This window comes from Argiope bruennichi, chromosome 9 (assembly GCF_947563725.1).
Source record: "Argiope bruennichi chromosome 9, qqArgBrue1.1, whole genome shotgun sequence".
NCBI classification, from domain to species: Eukaryota; Metazoa; Arthropoda; class Arachnida; order Araneae; family Araneidae; genus Argiope; species Argiope bruennichi.
This window is the reverse complement of record NC_079159.1, coordinates 117,574,411-117,592,144: the sequence shown is the minus strand read 5'-3', so window position 1 is coordinate 117,592,144 and position 17,734 is coordinate 117,574,411. Positions and strand designations below refer to the sequence as shown.

Below are 17,734 nucleotides of genomic sequence, written 5' to 3'. Positions count from 1 at the left end.
CAATGCAGTGGCATAATTTTGGACCGTCGGGACAAGTACTTGCCATGGACCGAACAGCAATTTTCAGCCTTTCAATGCATTGCCTACTGGTCTTCTTATAACCGGCCGAGTGTAAACTCATCTTAAATATAAGCATCATCCTGTTCCTGGACGTGGCCAATACTTTTGTGATAAATTCGGATTAGAATTCCAAGTTTAGAAATTTATGGCATAGATCATGAAGGAAACATATTAGAATTTGAATATGTGTTAATGAACGTAAAAGACTAATTGGCAATTGCAAATCTTTTACAAGAAATTTAAATTATAAATTTGTGTTTGGAAATTTATGATTATGCTTCAAATGGTAGCAAATTAAATCAAGATAAATTGAAACTATATTCCAAGGTTATAACATGATCTTACATAAATAAGTTTAAGTAAAATCTTATGGTATTGCTTTTATGTAAATAAATGAAAATATTTTCGTCCATCAAGAAAAATGGATTATTTCTCAACGAAAAATACGATATCTTCTTAAAATATGTCCCAATAAACTTTTTGGGAGAAAAATAGGTACATGTGAGTATTTTTTTCTTCTAGGTGAGCCGAGGACTAACACCTCAAGCGAGCATTGGCATCCCAAGGCGCTTACCCTCTCCATGGGGAGGTAAGCTGGCCTCCTTCCGTGGTCGACCGCGAACTACCACAGAACCTCCCATACCCACTGACGAGGAGACCTTTGCTGCCAATATAACTGTTGCCAAAGAAGATGATGAAAAGTAAGTCTATTTCATTTCATAGCGCTCAATTTCTTCTTAAGAAATTTATTGCTACAAATCTGACATCCCCATATTTAGCAACCATTATTTCGTAATTTACAGACCTTACCGTCTGTGTCTGATATTTCTATTTAACCTAGTAAATATTATATAAATATGGTATAAATAGAACTTGCTGTTAGGGAATTATGCTTCCGATTGATTCAGAATCCAGACAAGGGTTCATTTTGATTTGCAATCTGAATTATTGTATAATTCTCCTCTTTCCCAATTTTTATTATTTTTTCCATTTACACATCACATTTAACTGAAATAACAAACTATAACGGAAAGCAAGAAAGATTTATCTATTGCATCTGGAAGTCAGTGTTTCATCATTTCAATTTCATAAAAGACATTCAGTCAATCAACCAGTCAATAATATAAATGTACTTATTCGACACTTTTAATAAAGGACATTGCATACTTGAATGTTCATTTTATTAGACCATATAACCAGTCAAAGAAAAATGTTTGGCATGGACCCTCAATTTTATTATTGCACATATTTGCCTTATTTTCGGTAAAGTTTAAATGACATTGCAGAAAAACAAATTTGGTCGCACCATCTCTTTTTAATGTTAAAAGTCTGTAAAGTATTTCTTTTATTCGGCAGCCGGAGTTCTCTATTTCTTGAATCTTCTTATAAGAATCCTAATTCCTAACAATTCTTTTTCTGGCAAAGATGAACTCGATTTGCACATTATCAATCTTTACCCATGAAACTAATATAAAGAATATACAATAAGACTTAGAAATCAACCCAAATAAACTTGCAATGCCAAAGATACCAAATTACCTTAAAACACCAGTTACACTTAGTAAACAGGAAGACTACCAATTTCAGTTGTGCATGGCATTCAGATTTTACTCATTTCCACTTGTTATTTAGAAAACGAAGCACTCATGTTTTCATGGTGTGATTGTCTCATATCTAAATTACATTTTTGATTAAATGTCTGTGCTTTAGGGCGAAAAGTTTATAGTTTTTACAAACAACTTCAACATCATCATCATGTCTCATAGAAGATCCTAATACCACATTTTTAAAATCCACTGTTTATTTCTTTATAAAATAGTGTCCAGATTTTATGTACCTTTTAGAATTGTACAATACTAAATTTTTTTTTTTACTGGATGGATTTTCAAATTTTAATTTTCGCACAGAGTGGTATTTTTTTTTCTCCTAAACCTCATATCAGTGAAATTAATTCAATATTTCGAAAGTTCGTCTTCAAAAAGCATAATTATTTCTCTGCGATTATCTTACAGACGTCGCGCAGAGGAGGCGTCCGAAAGCCCTCTGTCGGTGGTGTGGCCCCAGCGTTCCCGACCCGTCGCCAAGCGCTTCCGCATCCCAACGCCCACCACCCCAGAGCCACAGGTGCTGCTGAAGCTGCTGCAGCCCAAGCCGACGCGCCCTGCCATCTACAGTCTGGATGGTTTTGTGCCCAAACCCTCCATCCGGCGTCCCGTCTCCACGGAGCCACCCCTCAATTTCAAAAAGACCGACCTCCAACTTCTGTCCAGCGTCCCTCGCAGGAGAAAGGTAAGGCTCTTTCCAAAGTTTCAACTACACCAGAATGCTTTATTTCTGGAAACCTAAACATGAACTCTGATAGTTTGGATCTTTTTCTGAAACCCCGTTCCGATGCACATTTTACCCACTTTCCCCTCTCTTGTGGTCCTCCGGGTTATTTTATTTGATGCCTGTTCATTTTACCGACAATTTGCGGGAAGCTTCCGACCGACGTCCACGGGCGGAGGTGGTCCTACAATGAATCAGTAGGCAGCTTTACGACCATATCTGTAAAGGCAACAGGCCGTTCTGAACAGGGCTTAAAATGAACTGATTTTGCAAGTGTTTGCATATTTTGTGAGCTCAGAAATTAAATAAGATAATTTTTTTTTAATTTAATAATAAATTTTTGGCGCAATGTTTTATAATTTGAAAAAAAAATAATTACTAATCTAACAAATGAAAGCTGGAATATTTGCAGAATAATTATAAATATAACATTCACTTTGATTTCTTTACAGGGTTGAGTAATGCTATAACAACCTGATACTTTGTAACAGGTGCGCAAAAGTACCAAGTACATAAAAATAGCACAAAATATGAATATCAGGCACTCGATATTAGTTTTTCGACTCGATTGATACTGATTGGTAATCTCGTCGACTTCATTCGTTTTCAGTCAGGTGATACTATATTTCATTCTGATACAAAATAATAGATTGATATATTCTAGATCACTATCTTTCTTTGGTGATGCAATGAACATACGTAATGTTTTTTTAACTATACATATTTCATTTCCAACCATTAGTAGAATCTCCTTAAATATCGGTACACAGACCACTGAAGAATCACCTCCTTCTCATATACCAATAGTTTATAACCAAGTATTTGCATTCCTCTTCTCACCCATTTGTCAATGACTGTCAAAATCAAGACTACCGGCAGATCGTCATCAATATCTTTTACAAAGAGACGAAATCCCAACTTGGAATCCTATTTGTATCAATATCAGATACCAATCTCGGCGTAAGTGTTCAAGAACCAGTTTCCTTTCGACAAACAAACAAAAAATCAACCTATTGGTTCTATAAGTTTAAAAAGTGTCATGTATAATCAAGTATCAGTATCAACCTGATACAGCAAAATTGGGTATCAGCCCAACCCTATTTCTTTATTGATTTAATCTATTTATTGCCAAAAAGTTTTACTGTCAGCGAAGGGAGGTTGAATCTCTTTGTGGGATAGGATTTGATCCAAGATTTTTTTAAAAAATACTTTCTGAGCTGGAATTAGCACCTTTCTTCAACTGATTCAAGGTCATTAGATAGCATGTATAATAAAAAACGGTTCCGGCTTAGGAGAGAAAATTTCGAAAAATGATAGATTTCCAATTAGGCAGTTTAAGCAGCTTTTGAAGGCCACTGAGCTGAGAAGCAAACGGTTCCTATAAAAGACTGTTATTAACCAATTTGCCAAATAAATAAATTTGAAAATTTTTTAATTCTATGAGTTATAAAACACCAGCGTAATAATATTTTGCCAAGCGTAAATGTTCAGTTCCTATCTATATCATTACGTTAACTTAATTACTGCTAATTCTATAAACGCCTAACTGCTTATGAACGTAATTGTATACCCCTTGGATGCCGTACACTCTTAAGTCTTAGTAAATAAATAAAAAACCTTTTCAAAAAGTTACTAAATAAAAAAGAATTGGTACTTGTCGGCTGTAACGTCATTCAAAAAGCGCCAAGAAATAATTTCGCCAGTTTGGAGATTTCAGTCATCGAATTATATCATACATTCAAAATTTTTCATAATAAATAATAATGTACTTGAGTATATTTTTATAATTTGGCGAAATTTTTTCTTGATGCTTTTTGGTTGACATTAAAACCAAATTGTACCAAATTAATCTAAATAAATAATTAATATATTGATTACATCAAAAATGCATTGAAGCATGAATTAAATCGACAAGTTTATTACAGTTAAGGTAGTCTGCATTAAGAGGGGCTTTACAATATAGACTGTCTATGACCGCAAATGCCTAAATTCACTGCTGGAAATAAAAGGAGGAAGTCATCTTTATTCTATATTTTCATTCCAAGCTTAGCTAATTCCAGTTTTAAATTGAAGAATTTTGATAGAGAAATAGAAAAATCGCCTCTCTTCTTTCTAACAATTGAAAGAGAAGTCCCTTTAGGCTGTTTAGGTGCTCATGCAGTCTTCTAGCCTCTGATCAAAAATAAGACGTAACCAATAACAACTGAAGTTAATATCTACTATATGAAAGGCAATGAACAGCAGCAGCATCAATGAAAAAGATATTTCTCAGTTCTAAATAGCTCGGCAGAATTTTAGTCTATTGATTCAGAAAATTCCATTGGTTTCGTTTTAAATGCAGAAATTTAATATATGGAATCCTGGTTTTTCTACAAACAAAATTATGTGCCACTTCAGCTGTTACTTCTAAATATATTAAAATCGAAATATTTTACTGCGGAATTAGAAGTAATAATTTAAGACTTGCAAATTAATTCGGAACATTTCATCAAAACTTTACAAACAAACGTATTAAAATTTCTAGAAAGTTGTTTCTTATTGTATAACTGTACAATATAAAAGATACTTCGTTATCTTTTTAAATTATATATTCATTTGGGGTTACAACAAAATTTTTCACAGTATATTATTAGGTGTATATTATTAGAAATGGAATAATGTGAGAAAAATTACCGAAAACCGAAATGGAATAATGTGAGACTCACCTGACCAATATAAAATAGTGAATAAACAATAGGTTTTGTTGAGTGTATGAACGGTTCCAAAGTAAACAAAGCAGTCTAACTAAATTATTACAGAACGTTGTGTGAAATTTTCACTATTTTGTTGGTTAAAAAATTGATATGTTCATTAAACCAAGAAAAGTTAATTTAATTCATTGATGTGTACCGAATTGAATTATAGGTACACATCAATGAATGTACACATCAATGAATCAATATTTATGAATTCATTCTGCATTCCGCAGGCTGACAGAAGGGGAACATAAGATGACAGCGTAAGATAATGTAAATTTAGATGCTTTATGGCATGCGAACATGCATCCCTTGAATCGACTCTCTCAAAGATTTGGTTGAAATACCAGTAGCATATTTTAACTCAAGGTCGTTTTAGCCACTATATTTGGTCAATGTTATGGAATAATAAGTCGTTAATCGGTAACAGCTCCTGTCAACGTTTTCAAAGCTCCAAAATCACGCATATCTCCCCTGGCACAGAACCTTATAGTGGTGTTTAGTTTTAGTTGTATCATATTTGCAACCCATTTAGAAATAGCATAATGACTGTTTTGGTATCAACTTCGTGATTTTGACGAGATCTGAACCTACACCCTCCATTTCCCAAAATTTCTGCGCCAGATGAGAGGGAGGATGTTTTATCTTGATGGATTTAATGTGCTTCTGTCTCACTTACATGAGGGTTCTTCACGAAATTGGAATTTCGAATATGGAATCCTCCGACAGCAGTCTACAGTGAAATCCTCTACTGGAATTCACCGACATCATCTAAAGCGCAGAGAGCGATCAAATTGGGAGCCGAATTTGCCAAATGGTTTACCGTCTGTCGGTTTATACTTTCAGAAGCAGAACTAAAAAATAATGACTTAAATATAAGAAATTCCATAACAGAAGAGCATATATGCGTTATAACGCCTCAATGCAACGAAGAAATTTCGAATAACTTTTTTTATGCTAAAATGAATATGTTTTAATGAATTTTTTATGTTTACAGTTAATGTATATAATTCCTGGAATCAATTAACTGGAATTGCGATTTTCTTTAATCGTTATGTTGCTAATTATTTTCTGTATAAATATTCTTTGAAAAGAAAATTCTGTGAAGAAACTAAAACATTTGTCAGAAAGTTATGTTTGCCAAGCTGTAACACCGATCGCTGAACCCAAACAAACGATACTGCCATGGATGGTTAACTGAAAGGGAACAATCAAGATAGCAAAATCACCACACCCAAACTAAAAGAAACCGAATGATCGTCATTACCATAGATGGACTACTCAAAGAGATACAAACAACATGAACCAAACCAAAACAAACCCATGTTAATGATGAAAGGGAGAAAAAAAAGAAATAAAATCATCGAAAACAATAGCCGTTAAAAATCAACTGCTGCTGTGAAGTGAAATTAATTTCATTTTTCGAACTCATAAATCTCTTTGTCCCTCTTTTCTTTTTCCTTGTCCTCGAGATTGTTTAATAGTTTCAATACCGTTCATTTCTTAAAGAGATGCTCAGATCCCTAATTGGATTGGAAATGGATCTTTTAGCGCGCCGAGAAGAAGATAAATTTGCGACAATTAATCACACAATAACAGATGCAAATGGGATGCTCAACGAAATCAGACTGAAGAAATAGAGGAGGAAAGCCATCCGTGACCTATATTACTGAGTCTCAGAATCGTCTGCTCAGAAAAGCCGGAAGAGGAAAAGAAAACGATTCACAGAGGGAGGTCCTCCGCTCCCGATTGAGAGCGCAAGGAAGACGCAGAAGACCACACCTTGTGTCTTCAGAAGGTCGATTGGGATAGCAATATAGAACAGTAGTTTTCCCACAACATTTTATCTGGATTTTTGACTTTCTTTAAACGTTGGATTTATTTATTACAATGATTGAAGTGTCAATCAAATTTTGCAAAAACTTTTTTAGTAAATTTCAACAGAGTAATTTATTACACATGTTTCTATTCTAAGAAATTTCTTATGCTGAATGATTGGAATGAAAGTGTCGTTATTCAGGGCATCGTAAAAAGGATTATATATATATGAGCATTATTTTATGTGAAGCAGGATGCAGTTTCGAAGACATTGAAGAGATTTTGTATTTTGTTAAAGTTCGATTTATTCTCTCTCAGGAGGCAGGCATGATTATTTACAAGAAGGCGCGGACATGGCATGTCTTCCACAGCGCGACACAAAAGCAGAAGTTGAAAAGGAAATAAATTATCCCTCGTCTTATATAACCTGAGATTTTGATAGGGAAAATAATTTCTTCATAGTGCTAATATTTTAATAAGATTCTGATAGGGATTTCTGACGCATGTCCATCACAAGTAAGGGAAACGCAGGGATATTTAAAAAAGAATATACTAACTGGACATTTTCCACCCCTTCTCGCGGAGTGTGGGAAGGTTAAGCTTTTAGCCAATTCAGCAATTTTATAAAGCTTCTCTTGAATTAATTAAATAGAGACAGTGGAATTGGACCACGAAATAAGAGAATATTTTAGAATAAAGTTACTATGGACTAAATTAAGATAAAACCTTGGTAATTAATTAAATTGAAACTAAAGTTTAAAATATCATTACATATATATATTGTGTGTGTAATGATACTTTTATATCTAATTTAAATCCTAATTAATTTCCTAAATTTTATTTTAATTTAACCCATATTAACATTTTAAAATGGTCTCTTTATTTCCTGATCCATTTTTTCTTTTTTCCACCTTTTTTTATTTAATTAATCCTACGAAAAATATGTGTTTTACATTATATATATGTAATGATATTTTAACTCTAATTTCAATTTAATTAATTTTCAAGATTTTATCTTAATTTAGCCCATAGTAACTTTATTCTAAAATATTCTCTTATTTCGTGATCCAATTCCACTGTCTCTACTTAATTTATTCAAGAGAAGCTTTGTTAAATTGTTGAATCAGCTAAAACTAACTTTTCCCACACTACGCGGGAAGAGATAAAATACCGCTGATCAGGCAAATTCTTTTTTAAAATCTCCCTGTGTTTTCCCTATCTTCTCCGCGCATGTAACGAAAATCCCTATTGAAATCTCATAATACCTTAGCACTGTAAAGAAATGTTTTCCCTATCAAAATCATAGGTTATATAAGACCAGGGATAAAATGTCCAAGAGCTTTTCCCTTATTCCTTTTCTGTCGCTCTGTGTGCTCATCGCTTGTACATATGCTTGCTTCTTCAAAATGAAATAAAACGACGTCACAAAAATTAAAAGTATCTTCTTCACTGTCTTCAAACTGCATCATACTTCACAACAAATAATGTTATATATATATATATATATATATATATATATATATATATATATATATATATATATATATATATATATATATATATATATATATATATACAGTGGTGGCCAAAAGTGTGGACAGTTTTTGAAAGCTTCATGTTTTTAAAGTTTGCGTGCTTGTAGAATATATTAATTTTCATTTAAATACAAATGTTTATATATAAAATGGAAGGTAATTTAATGTAGAATGTAATAATAAAAACAGTATTACAATATCTGTATTATAAAAAAAGTTACGCTCATTTTAGTAGAACAAACAAACACAAATCGTTTTGAATAATGACGTGTTTTGTAATAAAAGCGTACTAGCCAATCACAAACACTGTTCTGAGGACCCATCAAATGTGTGTAACTATAGTTTAGGTTATTTGCATGGTAAAAGAGTTATTCTTGTGGAAATATTTTGCGAAATGATGCATACTAGTACAATTAAATAGAATATTGCTATTTTTGAATATTTTAAATCTTTTTTTTAATTAAACTAATTTTAAACAATGTCACCAACAAGAAGAACTGATTGGACATCGACAAAAAGAAGCCTAATTGTCATATTGAGAGAAAATGGCCTCTCTTATGCTGAAATTGCTAGACAAGTTGGTGGCTAAGTGATTTGTTCTGGTGTACGAAAGTTCTGTTTACGTTATGAAAAAACGAAATCAGTGGAAAATAAGATCAAATCAGGCCGAAAAAAATGCACAAGTGCTACTGCCGATAGAAAAATTAAACGGCTATACCTTCAAGATAGAAAAATTTCATCAGAAGCCATTAGATGTGAAATGAATGCAGCGTGTATTGCAGTAATTTCAAGAACAATAAGAAGAAGGTTATCAGGATTTGGACTACAAGCTAGAATTCCAAGGAAAAAACCATATTTAAATCAAAAGCAACGCGAAAAACGAATTAAGTGGGCAAAAGAACACATTAAATGGTCAGACAATCAATGGAAGCAAGTAATCTGGAGCGATGAGACTAAAATATTGCTCTTTGGTAGTGATGGAAGAAAATAGGCAGATGGTAGAGTAGGTGAAGCGCTTCATCCTGATTACATTGAAGCAACTATAAAAGCAACAACAAATGCCGTGATTTGGGCATGTATGTCTGCAGATGGTGTGGGCCAAATTCAAGTGATTGATGGCATCCTGAATGCCAAAAAATACAACGGAACTGTCCTGGAACCAAAATTGATACCTTCCATCAGGGATTTCTTCTCCAACATAGCACCATTTATTTTTCAGCAGAATTCAGCTCCATGCCACACAGCAAAAGTATGCAAAGCATGGTTTCAAAATAAAGGCATAGATGTATTACCATGGCCAGGAAGGAGCCCTGATCTCAACCCAATTGAAAATTTGTGGCGGTGTTTGAAAATTCTTGTACGAAAAAAACGTCCATCCAATAAAAGACAACTTATTGAATCTATAATTGATTCTTGGCACCATGCGATTACGAAAGATGAACTCCAAACACTCGCTCACTCGATGAAAAGACGCTGTGAAACTGTCTTAAAAAATAAGGGTTATCCTAATAAGTATTGATTGCGTAAGTATCACTTTAAAAAAATGCAAATCTAAGATAGATATAACTAAAATGAGCGTAACTTTTTTTGTAATACAGATATTGTAATACTGTTTTTGTTATTACATTCTACATTAAATTACCTTCAATTTTATATATAAACATTTGTATTTAAATGAAAATTAATATATTCTACAAGCACGCAAAGTTGAAAAACATGAAACTTTCAAAAAATGTCCACACTTTTGGCCACCACTGTATATATATATATATATGATATGGTGAGAAAATCTCGGTATTAATTCAAATTTTATTGGATTATAAATCAATGATACACGTAATGTTATATGCGAATTAAAAGCAGCAATGGATGCTAAACAACAATATAAATATCATTTAAAAAATTTTATTTAAATAAAATAAGTTAAAATTTAATTCGTAAAAAAATTGCCGGATATTTAATTTTTAAAACTTTGTTGCGGCATTTGTTTTTCCATGTGCCAAAATGCATATAGAGTATATTTAAAATGATTCTACAAAGACTGACCACAGCCTTCTTTTCCTTTTTCTTTATAGTTATTCTTAACAGGACACTTCAAACTAATCTGTACACAGTACGGTAAAACTGTGATTAAAAATATCTGGAAATGGATCATTTAAAATATACTCTAGGAAGAAGATGTTTGTCAAGTTTATGGAGGAAATGATGCGAACTCTATTTTGCATCTGTCAACTGTTCCATTTACTCTCATCTTTCTCAAATAAATTCTTTTTTTATGCAAAGAACAATTCTCTTCATTTTTTTTCCATAGAAAAGAATCAAATAATAAATGAATAACAAGTATTCCATTTTGCTTTAATAAATGACTCATGTTCCCGGAATATTTGGATTGTATGAAAACGAGCGTCAAAAACAAAAGCTTTTACCAGCATTAAGGTTTAAAGAATGCAACGAAATGAGCCGAATAATAAGCAGACAATCAAAGAAGTCAAGACTTTGATTGGTGAAATTGATATTTAACAATCTGTGACAAGCTGTGCAAAAGTTTATATTATTTAAATTCCATCAGACCATTTTGAAAAAGGATTTCTATCCTGAATTTTTTTAATTAATGCATTATCCTTTTTTTCTATCTTAAGTTGTACAATGAATTCCAAGATTAAACAAACGTGATGTAGATTATTGTATCACTTGAATATAAAATGTTTCCATTTCACTGGAAAACATTCCTTTCTTTGAAATTCTATAAAACGTTTAATCTAACTAAATTAATCTAAATAGCTTTAAAAAAAGATTCAAATTAGCGGCTAGAGCAATATGATAATAAAAAAAAAGGTTTGTTCTTTCCCTTTCCCTCATTAGCGCACAGTCATTAACACGTCGAAAGGTAAACAATTTTTTTTAACACTTTAACACGAAAACAATAAATGGATATGATATAAGCAATACGATTCATGCATCTTTATATTACTTGATACTTAACTTAAATAAATTTCTTAATCATAGCTTTGCACTTTAATAATAAAAAAGCTGATATTCTTTTTGTTTGGTATTTTAGTTGATATAATCGCGAAAGGTTGGAAAAGGGGAGTGCCAGCTCAAGTGTCGTTCTCATTATCTAACCAGGGTTCAAATTATGAGATTCGTCCCAAAATAACCTTAGTGTTGCTTTAAAACAAAAAATTAACACAACCAAACTAAATTTACAGATTCGTTTATAAACATTTGGTACTTGCTTCGTTATTGGTACTAATCGCCTTCACTTAATGTCCACTTTTTTATGTTACAGGTGCACCGCTATAGCAAAGAGGATGAGGACGATGATGAAGACGATTTGCAGTACGTAGAGGGACGCAGGGGACGCCGGCGAAAGAAGCCCGTTTCCCGATACACGGCTTTCGCTCGGAAAGGAATACCGGGAGAAGATTTCCCTGTCTTTACCTACATTCCTCACACGGACTTCGACTGCGGACCTCAGCCGGGACTCTACGCCGACCCCTATACCGATTGCCAGGTAAATTTCCAATTTTTGTCTTGTTGTGAGATTACATGATACCACTTATTGAAACATAGGAAGCTCAGTTTGATTTATAGATTTCTGACTCGGATTATGAAAGATGACCATGGATAAGATGACCAGCATTGCCATAAGACCTTCCTAATTCCGGGTTTACACTCGGCCAATTATAAGACGGACAATAGGCATCGCACGCGCAGAAGGGGACTGATTTATATATGGCACAATTCAGATAGATTCAGGCATTCTATGCTTGGCTATAAATTGTCATTTTGGCGTCCCTGATTTTTTCTTTTTTCAGTGTGCATTGTATGAAAATGATGGATATTTACAGAAAGAAACATGGTAAAATAAAAAATAAAAAAGGTCAACATAGTTAAATTTGGAAAACTATAGGAAAAAATGACAAAAAAAAAATGAGAAGACACACACACACAAAGAAAGAACAAAGAGCAAAGAATGTCGGAATTAATCTATGATAAGTGATCAATTTTTCCAAGCCAAAAAAATCTCCAAATTCTATAAATCCATGCGCAGTAAGAAAAAAAAATACAATACAGAGACATGTTGTTGTCACGTCGAGACAATTACTTGCCATGGACCGAAAAACATTTTTTAGTCTTTTTACGCATGCGTTGGTTACTGGCCTTCTTTTAACTGGCCGAATGTAAACCCGGCATTATCTAAAATTGTCAGATTCGGGGAGATCTTAAACTTAAAAATCGTCCAAATTTTAAGAGTGATGTGTTTTTTTCTAACTGCAATATGCTTTTACTAAATATAAAAAGGTAAAAATAGATTGAGTCATGGATATTTTTCCTGCCTAAATGGAAACTTGATTATACACAATTCAATAAGTAATATTTAAATAAATTTCAAATCATGATTCGAAGGAATTCCTATATGACTTCTTTCCTCTCACAGGTGTGGCACATGTGTCCAGGTGGCAACCTGTCTCCTCGCCACAGCTTCCTCTGCCCCAACGGTACCATCTTCAACCAGAAAAAAAGAATCTGCGACTGGTGGTATAACGTGGACTGTAGAAAACATACCAGAAAAATCAGGCCAAATGACTGATTCCCTTTGAAAACACATTAACCACAGACACAAGGGAAAAAGTCATTTCGAGATTTCGATTGGCAAAAACAACCTCAGTCCTTGGATTATTAATAGAGGTTTTCGATTGTGCTTAACAGAACAAACATTTCACAAATTGGGGAGATGTATCTATCCTTTTTTTCTTGTAGCATGAAATTTCAAAACGAAAGATAAATCCTCCTTTAAGGCAACTGGAATTCACGCAGTTTATTTTCGAAATTCCTTAAGAACAAATGAATTTCTTTTTCGAAAGAGATTTTCAGTCCAAAAGGAATTTTATTTTCAAAATGAATTATTATGCTTAGATGTTTGCGATTAATTTATTTTATCTAAAGGGCATTAGAGTTCAGACAAAATGAAGAAACAATCGTATAAAATTTCCAAGTAACATCTTCCTGCTACCTTTCTTATTTCTTAAGAAACAAGTGTATTTGGAAAAATTTTAATGCTAAAAAGTTATTTAATTAATTTTATTTCATTATTATTGAAATAAATCTTCAAGTAAAATTAAATTTATGTGCATATATAGAGATAAATTTCACCTCGACAATAAATAAGAACAAAAGATTAGAATTCATACGTATAAATATATATTACAACCATAATTCTTTCTAATTCATTAAACAATTTTCAAAAATATACTTTTTAACATGATGATCTTATCCATAGTGTGATTCTTTCTATAGTAAGGAGCTAAGCTAAATAATTAGACAATGTAATTTAACCTCTTCAAAAACGATAATGGTACAGTACTAAAGAAATATTTGTTGTGCTCTCAAGTTTTAGATTGACTAAATAATAAAAATTATTACATACTGTTAATAATAATAATATTTTTTAATTGTATTAAATAAGTATGAAACAATTTATGCAGATCTGACGGTCATTGTGAAACGAATATAAGTATTAGATATTGAAATCATAAACCTTTAAACATATCTTTTGCTGTTCAAGTAATATCAATTTCTTTCTTGAAAACCAAGCAATATTAATTTTCTTGAAATCAAATAAATAAAAATAAGAAAAATATAATAACGCATAATTTTCACTATTGGCTTTCTTTCTCTTTTATTTATCCTTTAAAATTAATTCAAGTCTTTTTCTTTGAAGTATAAACAAATACAGTGACTTTAACCTGCGACCTTCACAAAGAAACTGCATAATTAGGGATGGAAGTCCACTACTGTACACATCGAAGGACAGTTCTCGCAGTTGCAGTTAAAATGAGCAATCTGCCTATGTAAATGAATGTTTCCTCAACGTAATTTAAATAGGTTGATGAAAACATTTCTGCACAATTGTAAATAGTCTGTGTTTTTGTTGTAATCATTCCAAATGTTTATTGTAGAATAAAAAATTTTTATGTTAAATGCCTTGTGTTTATTTTTACTAACAATTTGCAACGAAGCTTACACATCTAATTCGTGCTATTCTTCTATAAAATACCTATAAATAAAAGTAGTATAAATTTGACTATTTAGAAAATAAATTATTCTATAAGGTTAACCCAATGAAAAGTTGACAAGTGGAATGAAAAGAATATCTGTATTGGAAATAAAAAGAAATCGCCATGGGCTTTGAAACACAGGCCCCATCATTTAGGTAGCAGGTCTATGCCTTTGCTTTAGAAAGATGGTGGTTAATACTTGAGGAAGCCCTGCACAGCGTCCTTCACTTCGTCATCCGAATGGAAACTTGCCCACTGTAATTCTCTCTTAAATGGCCTGAAGATTTGGAAATCACAAGGCGTCCAACACATCTCAACAGAAATTTTTTAAGGTCGTCTGGGTTTCACGAAAGACGTGTGGGCGGGCATTGTCATGGAGAATGATCACTTGTTGTGTGAGAAGTTCTCACAGTTTGTTTTTTATTGGTTTCAGTAGTTTCATCAGAGTACTGCAGAACTGTGTTGAATTGATAGGGCTGCCTTGGGGCAGGAAATCAATCAAAAGAAGCCCACAACAATCGAAGAATCAGAAACCATACTACCGCGCGTTGTTCCGATTTGTTCGCATCCATGAACAGCACAACATTATTTTCGATCCATTTCCTCTACCACGAACAGCTTTCACTGTTGAACGCCGTATGCCCTTATAATTTTGCATAAAACTTATGGATACAATTCTTTATGTGTAACAAATTAAGAATATCGTCTAATAGTTTTGAATTTTAAAAAAAATTCGGTGTTAAGTAAAGGAGAAATAAAAAAAAAAAAAAACTTTTGTTTAATGGATAAAAATGTATTAATGCATGCTACTGCACATTATGTTTGTTGCGTTTAAGCTTCTGCCAATTAAGTTTCATTTTGCTCAGTAAGTTTCATTCTGATGGAAAGAAAATAAATGCATAACTTATTTTTTAAGTCATTCGATAGACTTAAGTTTTCATGTTAGAATTTTTTTTTCCCATCTTCAGAACATTTTGAGTCCTAAATATAAACTCTGGGATACAACACTAATCTGAAATTAAATACAGGTCTTTAGAATAATCATTCCATCGAATGAACTCGAATGAAATTTCGAGAAGAAGAGAAATTAAGGAGAAGAGAAATACGATAAACAATTGTTATTGATGTCAACCTATTTCTTTCTAAAGCCGGCACTACAAGATACATATAATTTTGATGTGATTCAAAAATTTGATCCAAAGTTTAAATCAAATGATCCGGCAATCAAAAGACAAGTGTTTCGCTACACAGCTGACAAATATTTGATCCAATTAAACTTGAACCGACGTTTGAAGGCACATTTCTGCATCAGACACTGTTCGAGTACTTCGCTTTCGGCATTGTCGAGAACGAAAAGACTCAATTAAAATGATAGAAAAAAATGAAAGTTCGCTGGCTAAGAGTTTTGAGATCGAAATTCTTTGCTTTGTACCTTTTTCCTTTAACAGACTACAAAAAAAAAGATGAGTTATTATTAAGCGAAAGGGAAAAGTTGAATGAAAGTGATTAATACTGATTTTCCTTATTTCTGGGAAAGAATTTTTTTCTCCGAGTCAAATTGATGACACAAAATGAGAAAAATATAATCTTATTGCAATAAAATATAAAAATGAAATAAATGGGCAAAATATAAAGTTTTAAAACAATAAAAATATGACATCTTTTATATTATGTACATATGCCTTTTTTTGGGGGGGGGGCTAAATTATTGTCTAATAATGGAACTTTGCTTAACAAGCACAATTCCTTCCCCAATCTTACTTGTAATACTCGATTTTTATTATGCGAAACATTGCCTCATTAACAAGTCTTTTTTTTTTTTTTTTTTTTTGATTGTTATCGTTATCCAAGGTGCTTGTTAAGCAATGTTTGACTGTATTGCATTTACCGACGACAATTTAAATAATTTTCAGATTTTCGAATTCTTAAGATCTCGCAATTAATATGCACTTTCTTTAAAAAACATCCATGCTCTAACGAAATATAATAATTAAGAATTGTAAGTAGATTATAAAATAGAGTAAAATACAAAATGATTATTTACATGGCAAAACAGGAAAATGATTCTGCCATATAACTACAAATGAATATCTTGCCTCGAATGTTTGAGGCTTATTTTGAATTGGTTGTAAAAGACGGCAACGCGAATATTCGACAATCGACATTGGAAGCTCGTAGGTTGAAATACTACCACTTGATGCAACAAATATCAAGGTTCAAGATGTTGCATCGTATAGCACCTGCTTAAGCGATATCGTCAATTATTGCAAACGATTCATGAAACATAAGCAATCACTGTTGTAGCTCTTATAAGCGACATAATGAATATTATCAATTCTACCACAAGTGAAATCACAACATATATGCTTGGCATTGTCTGTTAGAGATATCTTCAAAACGTAAAAGCTCGTTAAAACTCTGCAATTTTTTTGTATTTTAATCTTAAAATAATCAGTAAATCAATAAAAAGGCAAATATACAATATTAATTTTTATAAGAATGTATCTGTAAAGTATTCCATCAACCTCGGACGTAAGTACCTTGCAACGCACATCACGAGATTCCTCTTTCAATCATACGGTGAAATTATTTTCTCATTTCAGCATATTTCTAATATATTAATGACTTATTTTAGATTAATTTATTTTATTTTATTAATTTCACAAAAATATGCGTATTTTTATTTATGTAATATGATTCCAGGCGTTCTTATCTGTATACAATATAATTGAAGCAGAGATTCGGTTTTATAAATATTTTAATGACGAAGTTAGCGTAATGAAAAGTGGAACTTGACTAATTATACCTGATAAAGACTTAATATTATCCCAATACTTTAACAATTATATAATTTGTACTTTTTACAAATTTATTTATTTGTAAAAAGTACAAATTATATAAATGATAAACAGGTAAATAAAACTACATTAGAAAATATAGTTTTAATTTACCAGTTTCCCGCCCCCACCCCTTCAGCTTTGCGGAAATCTGCCATTGAATTCTACTCTAGACCAAATCTGACCCCGCTGGTGTAGTGGAGAAGTTTAAAGAGGAGGGTGCTAGCTTAGGTGTCGTCCTTGTCATCTGACCGCTATTCAAAATTATGAGGTTCGTCCCAAAATATCTTTAATGTTGCTTTGAAATGGGAAGTTAATATAACTAAACGAAACTAAATTAGACCAAACCTGAGATATTG

General features: G+C 32.3%; 1 protein-coding gene across 6 annotated transcripts in view; it reads left to right on the top strand.

The window, feature by feature from the left end:
• LOC129985360 (uncharacterized) overlaps nucleotides 1-14,461 on the top strand; it is a 116,887-nt gene extending 102,426 nt beyond the window's left edge. For all 6 annotated transcript variants that reach the window (XM_056095361.1, XM_056095363.1, XM_056095365.1 and 3 more), the window contains exons 4-7: nucleotides 583-761; nucleotides 2,073-2,349; nucleotides 11,766-11,990; nucleotides 12,918-14,461. In XM_056095361.1, coding sequence (XP_055951336.1) covers nucleotides 583-761; nucleotides 2,073-2,349; nucleotides 11,766-11,990; nucleotides 12,918-13,070 — 834 coding nt within the window. In that variant the 3' untranslated portion in view covers nucleotides 13,071-14,461. The remainder of the gene's footprint in view (nucleotides 1-582; nucleotides 762-2,072; nucleotides 2,350-11,765; nucleotides 11,991-12,917) is intronic.
• Nucleotides 14,462-17,734: the final 3,273 nt, after the last annotated feature.